The 12,125-nt window shown below is 43.4% G+C and overlaps 1 protein-coding gene across 1 annotated transcript in view; it reads right to left on the bottom strand.

The window, feature by feature from the left end:
* Positions 1-279: 279 nt before the first annotated feature.
* LOC138796493 (vomeronasal type-2 receptor 26-like) overlaps positions 280-12,125 on the bottom strand; it is a 29,325-nt gene continuing 17,479 nt past the window's right edge. The window contains exons 5-6 of the mRNA XM_069976099.1: positions 8,045-8,168; positions 280-1,178 (exon numbers count right to left, since the gene is read on the bottom strand). Coding sequence (XP_069832200.1) covers positions 280-1,178; positions 8,045-8,168 — 1,023 coding nt within the window. The remainder of the gene's footprint in view (positions 1,179-8,044; positions 8,169-12,125) is intronic.

The following is a 12,125-nucleotide window of genomic DNA, read 5'->3' as shown; positions in this document are numbered from 1 at the left end:
AGCTCCGGAGCGGCCTGACTGAGCTGTCATACTGTTCAGCCAATCACAGGCCGGGACCGCCACGGCTAGTGATTGGCTGAGCTGTCTGAGAGCTCAGTCAGGCCGGACAGAAGCTGATGCTGTGCTGCGGGACCCGGGGAGGAAGACGGAGCGGAGGAGAAGCCCTGCCAGGTAATGTATGCTGCAAGGGCTGCAAGGACGTCGGTAACGATGTCCCTGCAGCCCTCGCTTAACGATCATCGGGGCCATGGAATAGGCCCAGCAAACGAGCCTATTAATTTATTGTCCTATATGTATACGAAGTTTTGTATTTAATTGAGGCTTGATTACAATAACGTAACATTTAGGAAAAAATATAAAGCCTAGAAGTCCAGCACTTGAAACCAAGATGGAGAAAATTTCTACGGCCACCATGTTTTTTCCTTTGGTGCTCAGATAAGAAGGGACCATAGTAATCCAGACACTACAGAACACCAGCATACTGAATGTGATGTACTTGGCTTCATTAAAACGATCAGGTAATGTTCTAGCCAAATAAGCTACAGTAAAACTAACAGCTGCCAGGACAAATAAGTAACCTAGAACAGCAAAGAAACCCACTTGAGACCCTTCATTGCACTGAATGATGACTTTCCTGTGATAGGAATGGGTGTCCTGCTCCAGGTATGGGGGAGAAAAGTACAGCCAAATAATGCTAATAATAACCTCAATGGATGAGGCCACTACAACTATAGAGTTGGACACTTTCACCCCAATCAGTTTTTTCCATTGATTTGCAGGTCTGGATATTCTAAAAGCCATATAGACCATGATGGTTTTGGCCAAAACAGAAGATACCGAGATGGAGAAGATGATGCTGAAAACTATTTGTCGTAATCTGCAGGTTCTATCGACAGGACGGCCAATAAATAAGAAGACACACAGGAAGCACAATGACAGCGAGATGAGGAGGATGAAGCTCAGGGTCTTGTTATTTGCCTTCACAATGGCGGAATCTTTATGTAACACAAAAATTCCTAATATCAGAATAGATATTGTCCAGAACAGAACAGCAATGGAGGAAAGAGCTATGGAGAGTCCATCAGAGAAGGAGAGGAAGTCTTCAAGTTTGGGAAAACATTGATCTCTTTTACTACTCGACCATTCAGTATCCAAACACTTTATACAATTATCACTGTCTGGAAGGAAACAATGTGAACATTAACACTTTGAAAAAAATTATAAAATGTACTTTTGGCAAAAGTATTTGTGTGTAAAATATTTGTGTGTAAAATACAGTAAGGCGGTGTTTCCCCAACATCCCGATTGGAATTCCTTCATTTTGGCACCAAAATACATGTGTCTTATACAAATTATGTTCCTCAGTTGCATAATATGCCCATATTTACCACCAAAATGACAGTCGTCCTTAAAGGTGTCCATAAAACAGCCAATACAAATAATGATTTTTTTTTTAGGTTTAAAATACAGCTTTATTTTGATAATTATTGCTGAAAATAAAGAGGTTGATAATTACTTTTAGCCATAAATATCAAAATATGGATATATTTGTGCTTCAAAATGAAGATTGTCAAAAATGTTGTGTGAACAAATGGACGACATTATTCGATGGAAAATACGGATGGGTTGTATGCTTACTTTGACTATTTTTCTACAGCGTCTTTTCCTGCATTTTTTTGGTAGTCTTTTTAGACAGCTACCATTTTCCTGCCAAAACACGGGTGTATTGTGTAGATTAATGTACAGCCGTAATTTGCATAATATGCCCATGTTTTTACTGTAAAATGACGGCCATTAAAAAGACCACCGTCAAACGGCGTGAAGAAGATGTTGTGGGAATATAGCCTTTTATACTAAATTGCAACAAACATATTTTGATTTTAAATAATATTTTTTAACTTCCAAATGTGATTATTTTATATACAATACACATGTGGGAAATGTGAATGAATATCCCGCGAGGGTCTCCATAATAGGAAGAATAAGAAAGAAAAAAATAAATAAATAAATAAAGAGAATAAAAGTAATGAAGAAAATGCTTCTCACAAGCAGTATAGTGTTGACTTGTGTTTGATTTTTGCAATGGAACATTTGATGAGGAGAAAAGAACAGCGTCTGGATCACACTCCCTAGAGGAATACAAACTTGACCTCCAATTGCCTATTGCTTGGCGAGATCCTTTCTGGCCTAATGGAGTATACCATGGATTGAAGGTAATTTCAGAGCCATAATTATGGGTTAGTCAGCCTTGAACATGTCAGCATTTAATCTATTATGAAACAAAGTATTTATTGTTTTAAAGAGCTGACGAAAGTCCAAGTGTTTTTTGTATTTGAACACCCCAGGGTCCGGAGAAATATCTCACGTGCTCTTTAGAGATGAGCGAACCAGTTCGCTCGGTATGGGATCCGGTTCAGATTTTCCCAAAAATCCGAGTCCGATCAGATTCGGATTTTTGGAAATCCGCTCCGATTTTTTTTCTTGCTTTCTAAAATGGCAGCCGCCATTCTAGAAAGCAGGAAGTGTTCCGGGCGGGAAACACGCTTTCCCATGATGCCCGGAACACATCCAATCAGCAGGGATCTTGTACTAGTCCACCCCCTGTGTGACGTCGGTATTGCTTTAAAAGGATCAGTCACATGACCGCACCACGCAGTGTGTAGAGGGAGAGAGAGAGGAAGCAAGCTGCTGTTGTGTACTACAGACTACTGAGAAGATATTGTGGGAAAGGAAAGATTAGGAAAGCGGAGAGGAGAAACATCTAGTGATTGAGAGAGAAATATAGAGAGGGCGAAAGATAGATAGATTAGGTATAGGACAGCAAAGGGTGCATGGAACCAAAACGTGCTGTACAGATATACAAGTCCTATACTTCTGATAGTGTGTATATCACATCCCTTTTATCCTGAGAGACTAAAATACCTGGTTCAGGTGTATACATTGTATCTTTAAAAAAGTGGTATATATATATATATATATATCTATATATATAAATAATTTGTGGGAGATTAGCTCTGTAGAGCAGGGCAGACAGCAGGATTGGCAGTCAGAGACAGTGACACAAACTTGTATAAAACAGAGTTGCCCCTGCTTGTTTATTGAAACCAAAAGAAATTCAGCCTTACATACAGGCACAAAGTAAAATAAATCCTGCTCGTCTGAGCTCTAACTAATGGTGTGTTTACACAGGCAGATTTATCTGACCAATTTTGGAAGCCAAAGTCCGGAATGGACTTGAAAAGACAGGGAATCTCAGTCTTTCCTTGATGACCTGCACCCATGTTATAGTCTGTTCCTGGCTTTGGCTTCAAAAATCTGTCAGATAAATCTCTCTGTGTAAACGCACCATCACACAGTAAATCCTAGCTATACAGGTGACTTGCTACCAGTCACCCAACGTAAAACAACATAAATTGGTACAATACCAGAGTGGCTCCAAGTCCAAGCAGAAGCTTTAGCACAGCCACACCTCTATACACTCTGTGCCTCCACTTATGAGACCTGTGATCAGTGGCCTCCAGCACCTGGGCTGACTTGGCCAGATAGAAAAACCTGGACTGGCTAGAAAGGGAATGACAGGCCCCACTACCAACCTGCCCGTCATTCCATAAAAATCCAGGCCGTTTTACAGCAACTAAAATCAGTCCCATAGCAAGTAGTTTGCTATGGGTTTTAACTTTCCTGGATTCCTCCATATCTCACCTAGCTTTCCCTGGATGAGGTATGGACTTTCTGGAACCTAGTGTTCACATATGACAGATACCTCGGGGAGATATAGCGATTTCCAACCACAATCCCTGTCACTGTACAATCCCTGTCACTGTCTCACAATATATATATATATATATATATATATATATATATATATATATATATATATTGTGGCATGGTGGGGCTGTAAGAGGCAGTTCTATGCCTCTGGAGTGGGAATTGGAGTTCAGGTGAAGCTCCTGGTCCAGATACTCCACTCCAGCCCTAGAGCTAATGAGGCTCTGAAACCACCTGGTGGAGCTCTATTAGAGACTCCAGAGCTTCCCAGGTGATGGCTCCCAGGTGAAGACTCCCAGGGTGGGAGAACACAGGCAGCGCTAGGCCTGTGGGAACTGCAGACCAAAAGTCTGGGTGAGACCAGTGTACCTGGTCAAGTGGAGCAGTAGGCTCAGGAGTGCAGCTAGGGAAGCTGCAATGTGTAGTCAGTGGCTAGACAGCCCAGGTTTTATTTTATTTTTGCAAAGTGTTGCTTGTGTCTTATGTTTTGAACTGATAAATAAAGCTGACTGTGGTCAGTATAAAACTGTACAGCGCTGACTGGACTGCAATTTGTGATGTGCCAACCGTCTCAGACCCAGGAGATGGCAATTCCAGCGAGTGAGTAACCCCCAGATTGTCACATATGGTGGAGGATTGCTGTGGGCAAGAAAATGGCACATGAAGTTTGTTGCTGGATTTAAAGGGCCAGAAGCCTTGAGAGATTGAGTCTCTGTGGAGAGAGACATACAGAGACTGTGTTGCTGTGGAGAGAGACATACAGAGACTGTCTTGTCTGCATAAGGCCAGTTTTGCTTATGTTTGAAGCTGGTGTTTCTGCTGCATAAAGAATATAGTTGCCATGGGTCTAGCAGAGGACTATGTCAGACGCATATGGGACATACAGCGCCGTGAAGACATGGCCAAACAGATGGGTGATAACCCTGCGCAGTTTGAAGCAGAGCGGGAGGCTGTTGAGGCCCAACTGCAAAGGACATTGGATAAGCAAGCGTCTGTACACAGTGCATGAACTGCTACACAGAGCTGGTGTCCAAATACCCGCACTGCACTGCAGGGGGCTGCTAACCAGAAAGCACAGGTGTCCAAGCCAAGTGGTTGCTGTACCAAGGTCCCAGGTGCATCCCGGTCTGATTCCCCAGATAAAAAGCGTGAGGGTGCCGTCCCTAAGGGCAACCAGCCAGAGCCGCGCTTGAGATGTATGAGAATGGACTGTTGTGTAGTTGGATGTGCTTTTGCCCAGTGCCCAAGTGTTAAAAAGTCACTTTTGCAGAGGCGCCATGATGTTGTTGCTAAGGGCAACCAACCAAAACAGCAAGCGGCAGTCACTGAGCAGAGGGAGCCATGTTGGAGGTGCATGGGAGCGGGGGTCTGTGCATCTTATTGTCCTCTGGTCAGGAGATCAGAGAAATTTAAACCAAAAACCTGTGAATTGCTGGTGGGTGGAATCCCACTGCTGGTTGACCTGGATTGTCGCCAGGAGGTGTCCAGGGTCCACCCCGATATTATACTGTTCGTAAAGAGTCGACCAGAGCCATATGGTAAGACTATTCTAATTGACTTTAAAACCTGTTATGGGACAGTAAATCATGTGCTGGAGGTCTGCGCGGACCTTGAGGTGGAGTTCATACTGGGCAGAGACTTCCCTTATTTCTGGCAGTTGTGGGAGGGAGAATCCCCTGTAAATTGTGCTGTACCACTGCCTAAGGGGGAGGAGCCAGAAGAACCATATCCAAAAGTCCCAGAGTTACCAGTGGGTGGAGCCTCACTGTCTTACTGTGTGAACTATGACCAAAATAAGTCCAAATGTTCAGCAATGCTACCAAGTGAGGAGAAGAATCCTGTGGCTGACAAGACCATCCTGATCTCTGATGAGATTATTGCACAGTCTGAACATGGACTTGAAAAGTCAGATGAACTTAATGATAATGTATTGCATGCAATGTTTATTGAAAATGTCACCCAGCAGTTATGTGATAGCAGTACTGTAATGTCAGATTTGCTGCCTAACATGCATTTAACCCATAACTATGTCACACAACCTGAGCAGGTAAATGATGGGTGTGCTACAGAGTTAGTTCTAGTGAATGCAGAGTGTGAACTAACCTCTAAAGCAGAAAAAGCAGTAGAGGGGATTAGCTCTAGTGTGCCCCTAGAGGTCATGATGTGTAATGAAGAGAAGATTGCATGTGATGAATGTGCTGTGCTGCCCCTAGAGGTCATGGTGTATAATGACCAGAGGATTGCATGTGATGAAGGTGCAGTGCTGCCCCTAGAGGTCATGGTGTGTAAGGACCAGAGTATTGCATGGGATGCATGTGCTGTGGTTGAAAGCAGTACAGAGACCTTGGTGGCCGTTACTGAGTCAAGTGAGGCCAATGTGGTTGCTAGTGGCAACCAGATATCTGCTATAGCTGCAGATGATAAAAAGGAGGGTAAGCAGACTGTTGGGTTCCCATTATGCCAGGAGAGTGACCTACAAAGTCAAATAGCATGTGAGAAGTGACTGTGGCAGTAAGCGGTATGTATTATGGAGAATGTGGGGAAAACAAAAACCTCATGAAAAGTGTGATGTGTGTCCCCAGAAAAAGAAGATAAGGCATGAATGGTGTCACATCTGACCCCAATGTAGGACCTTTGACCCAGGAGGGGGTGTTAATAAAGGGACAAGTCCTACGGCCTTTGTCAGGGGGGGAGGATATGTGGCATGGTGGGACTGTAAGAGGCAGTTCTATGCCTCTGGAGTGGGAATTGAAGTTCAGGTGAAGCTCCTGGTCCAGATACTCCACTTCAGCCTTAGAGCTAATGAGGCTCTGAAACCACCTGGTGGATCTATTAGAGACCTCAGAGCTTCCCAGGTGATGGCTCCCAGGTGAAGATTCCCAGGGTGGGAGAACACAGGCAGCGCTAGGCCTGTGGGAGCTGCAGACAAGAAGTCTGGGTGAGACCAGTGTACCTGGTCAAGTGGAGCAGTAGGCTCAGGAGTGCAGCTAGGGAAGCTGCAATCTGTAGTCAGTGGCTAGAAAGCCCAGGTTTTATTTTATTTTTGCAAAGTGTTGCTTGTGTCTTATGTTTTGAACTGATAAATAAAGCTGACTGTGGTCAGTATAAAACTGTACAGCGCTGACTGGACTGCAATTTATGATGTGCCAACCGTCTCAGACCCAGGAGATGGCGATCCCAGCGAGTGAGTAACCCCCAGATTGTCACAATAAATAAATAAATATATATATATATATATATATATATATATATATATATATATATATATATACCCAATTTCCATACTTGGACCCTTCTGATTGAAAGTGTGTATATCACATCCCTCCACTGGCCTCCAATGACTACTGCTGCTCCTTCACTGGATTTGTGACCTTTTTCCTGCATGGACCCTTTAATGGAGAATTTACTGCATAGACCCTGTAATGGTGAGTTTCCTGCATAGACTCTGTAATGGTGAGTTTCCTGCATAGACCCTGTAATGGTGAATTTCCTGCATAGACCCTGTAATGGTGAGTTTCCTGCATAGACCCTGTAATGGTGAGTTTCCTGCATAGACCGTGTAATGGTGAGTTTCCTGCATAGACCCTGTAATGGTGAGTTTCCTGCATAGACCGTGTAATGGTGAGTTTCCTGCATACACCCTGTAATGGTGAGTCTCCTGCATAGACCCTGTAATGGTGAATATTGAAGTCTAAAAAAAAAATAAAAATAAATAACTTTGAAATATCGAAAAGATAATGATGTTACTGACATGTAGAGCCCTAAATTCAACCAAATACACTACCCCCGTATCAGATAGATGCTTTAAACGATTAAATCCGAAGAAATCCGAAATTCGGTCGGAACGAACTTTCCGAAAAAATCGGAAAGTCCGATCGGACCGAACTTTTGAAAAGTTCGCTCATCTCTCGTGCTCTTGGTTTGTCATACAGCCTAGGGAGATATTTAACTAAAGGATTGAAGGGAGTGCTGACCTACAACTTGAGCTTAGTTTGGTACTGATATAGCAGCTGTCTATGCTACAGACAGTATTTTGCCCAGTATTTTGCTCAGTATTATTTTAACCAAACTCAGGATTGGGTTTAAGACGCTGAAACTGTACAAATCTCCCCATTTTTGTTTGTCTCAGTCGACCCCATTCCTGGTTTTGACTCAATATACCGACCAAAAACCTGATGAAAATAAAAGAAATAATTTTTGTTTATTTGGGTTAGTCCCCCCCCCCCCCTTCACATTTTCAGATTTTTTTTTAAATTTGTATTTCATTAACTTTTACCAGTTGTGTTTGATATTTCTCCATCAGGACACTTTACACAGTCATAACAGCAGATCTGTTTCTTATCATTCTTGAGCTTTCTGCTTCCAGGTGGACAATATTCGGAACATTGAGATCTTGGTATCTGTTAAAAACAATGATATTACCTTTACTCAAATTACTAATTTTCTTTAGTTTTCAAATGTATCATATATTCCTTTCTTGAAAGGGGTTTTCCAGCCAAAACTATTCATGGCCTATCCACAGAATAATTGATCAGCGGGGAGTAAATAATGGCCAAAAACCTTCGAGACAATAGACCATTTTAGATGATGTGTGGTTGGGGATATTAAAAGTATTCATGGTGTCGGCTGAATTTACATGTTGTGGTTTTTTAGGACAGATTTTTAGAATATCTCGGTAAATTTGCAGCAATAGCCACTTACTGTAAAAAACCATAACACTAAGTAGGAGGTTAAAAGGCTTGTCTGGCAAGTAGAAAGTGTACAGTAAGATGTGGGGGGAAGGGGACTATGTCATAGTCATTGTGTGCGGGCAAAACTATGTCTGCATGTGATGTCCAATAGCTGATCAGTGTCAGACACACTTTGTAGCTATTTGACATTCCACGTGGGCATAGTTTTACCTGCACATGATGATTTCTACATATCTCCACCCCCAAAATCTCAGAAAGGTTTACGTTGGAGAGGTGGGTTTACGTGGGATCTCAGAAAGTGAGCAGAAAGTTTTAGCCATCTTCTTCTAACCGGATGACCCTTTAAAAGCACCTTTACTTGTATACCTTTTAGCTTGGAAAACTTTTTACATAACATAGCCAAGAGTGTTTCCACCTCCTATGACAACTTGAATCCTCCTCCTGAATTGATTTACAGCCTTTGTGCTGTCGAAAAAAAAAAGTGCTCAGACATATACTATGGCACAGGGTCAGTCTGGGACTAAAAAAAAAAAAAAAATCAGCCCTGGCACACCAACTACCCCACCAGCTCAAATGACTACATTAGAATTTTGGCATGAAATATTGACATAGAATGTGGGCTTTAAATGTTGGCGTAGAAACCTACCGTATTTTTCGCTTTATAAGACGCACTTTTTTTCCTCCCAAAGTGGGAGGAAAATCTAAGTGCGTCTTATAAAGCGAAGACGGCTCCCAAGCAGTGCAGAGCACCGCATGGAAGCAGTCCCGCCCGCCCCCTCTATTGCCGCTCACTATGCATATGCATAGTGAGCGGCTCTGAGCGATCCCCTCCGCCCGCCCAGCCTGCCCCTCCATCGCCGCTCAGCTGAGCTGATCAGAAGCCCGGGAAAGTGCAATGAGCAGCACTTTCCTGGGCTCCTGATCGGCTGTCAGCTGAGCGAGCGGGCGGAGGTGGTCCCGGAACTCACCTGTCCGGCGGCCCCAGCAGCTCCTGTCTACCGTCGGCCGTGCGCACTTCCGACATCCTCCGGGCACAGGCAGCGGGGTACAGAGACGCTGCCTGTGTCCTGGATGTGTTCTGCAGCCTCTATCATTCATGATAGAGGTTGCAGGACACTTCCGGCACAGGTAGCGTCTCTGTACCCCGCTGCCTGTGCCCGGAGGATGTCGGAAGTGCGCACGGCCGACGGGAGACAGGAGCTGCTGGGGCCGCCGGACAGGTGAGTTACTGGTTTGTTGTTTTAGGGGGGGAAATGGCTGCTATGGGGGGCACAGGGTACTAAGGGGGTCACTGGCTACTATGGGGGCACTGGCTACTATGGGGGTCACTGTCTACTATGGGGGTCACTGGCTACTATGGGGGCACTGGCTACTATGGGGGGATTGGCTACTATGGGGGGATTGGCTACTATGAGGGGCACTGGCTACTATGAGGGGCACTGGCTACTATGGGGGGATTGGCTACTATGAGGGGCACTGGCTACTATGGGGGGATTGGCTACTATGGGGGGCACTGGCTACTATGGGGGGCACTGGCTACTATGTGGGGCACTTTATGGGGGATTGGCTACTATGTGGGCACTATATGCTATCTCCAAACTGTGACAATGAGCAAAATATTTTTTTTTCTATTTTTCTCCCCTAAAATCAGGGGTGCGTCTTATCAAAAGGTGCGTCCTATAAAGCGAAAAATACGGTACATTCTCTGTCATTATTCTAAACCAAAACTTTATGTCAACATTCTGACATACCCTGCTGTCATAGAATGTTGACTTACAATTTAGGTTTGGAATGTTGACATAGAATGTAGCTTTAGAATGATGGCAAAGAATGTTGGCTTAACCCCTTAAGGACGGAGCCTAAAGTGACCTTAAGGGCCGGGCCAATTTTCATTTTTGAGTTTTCGTTTTTTCCTCCTCGCCTTCTAAAAGCTATAACTCTTTTCTTTCTCCATCTACAAAACCATGTCAGGGCTTATTTTTTCAGGAACAGGTGTACTTTGTGATGGCATCTTTCAATCTACCATAAAATTAATGACTGAGCCTCCAAAATATCATTTACAGGGTGAATTTGGAACAAAAAAGGCAATTCCACAAATTATAGGTCAGTATGAATACAGTGTATATAGCTTTTGTAATGTTTTACTATTTTTATTAGCAATTTTTTTATTTTTTTTTTGCAAATAGGTATATTAAAAATGGGCCTATTGTGACTCTTATAATGCTTTTATTTTTTCACCTACAGGGCTTTGTGGGGCAAATTTTCTTGCAACATGATCTTTAGTTTTTCTTTGTACCTTATTTGTGTAGATGGGACGTATTGGTCACTTTTTGCCCACTATTGGTCACTTTATGTTTGTATGTATAAAATGTAATTACGTATCAGCATTTTTTTTTTTTTTTTAAATAGCGCCTTTTGTTCACCCTGTTTGCCATGTGGGAACAATATTGTTTTATTTTAATAGATCAGACCCAATTACGCCCACTACAGTTTATAACATGTTTATTTATTTATTTTATGTATATTTTTATTTATAAAAAGGGAACGTGGGGGTAGACTTTTATTGGAGAAGGGGCTTTGGGGCATTTTAAAAAAATGGTTTTTTTTAATTACACTTTTTAAGTCCCCCTAGAGGACTATTACATACATAAATTATATCGGTCACACGGATAACTGCTATGCCATAGCATAGCACTGATCAGTGTTACCTGTGATCCTCTAATAGAGCTTGCCCGTGGCAAACTAAAGATCTGACTACACGGAGGTAAGCTATATACCTCTGGCAGTCAGGCTATGTGATCAGGATCCCCGGAGAAATGCTGCAGGGGTCTTAATAGGTAAGTGATAGGAGTGGCTCCCGTCACTTACACTTAAACGCAGCAGTCGTGGCGTTTAAGGGGTTAATAGTGGGCCGGAGCACAAAAGCCATTGATGGTGAGGGGGCAGCTGCTGATAGCAGCTGGTCCTCACCCTCTATAAAACAAGATCAGCTTATAGAGCTGTCCTGTTGAAGTAAAGCTAAAACATATCTATATCATAAAAATCAAAGTCTGTCTGTCTGTCCCAAATAGACTTCCAAATGCCTGAACCGTTTGACCCCAAATTTGGCACACAGGTACATTGGGTGCCCGGGAAGGTTTTAGCGAAGGTCCTGTCCCCGCCAGATGTACAGGAGGGGAGGGGGAGGGGGAAGAGCGGCGCCCCATAGAGATGAATGGGAAAATCTCCTCACTGCAAACACAGGTGATATAATTAGCTGCAGCAGACACGGCAGTTGGAGCCTTAGCAACCAATAGGATTACTGCTTTCATTTTCACAGGGAGCAATGGTTGCTAGGGAAGCTGCCTCACAACATCCACAGTAATAACTGGTAGACCCCCTACTCCATCTATACAGTACATGTATATACAGGACCCCCTACTTCATCTATACAGTACATGTATATACAGGACCCCCTACTCCATCTATACAGTACATGTATATACAGGGCCCCTACTCCATCTATACAGTACATGTATATACAGGGCAGGTATAGCAAACTGTGACAGGGTAACACTGCCACACCAGACCTTACCAATACAGCCATACTGTGCTGGATAACACTGTCATACCAGACCTGACCAATACCACCATACTATGACTGGAAAAAACTGCTATACCAGACCT

This window comes from Dendropsophus ebraccatus, chromosome 7, assembly GCF_027789765.1.
Source record: "Dendropsophus ebraccatus isolate aDenEbr1 chromosome 7, aDenEbr1.pat, whole genome shotgun sequence".
Classification (NCBI taxonomy): Eukaryota; Metazoa; Chordata; class Amphibia; order Anura; family Hylidae; genus Dendropsophus; species Dendropsophus ebraccatus.
This window is presented reverse-complemented; position numbering and strand designations above follow the sequence as displayed.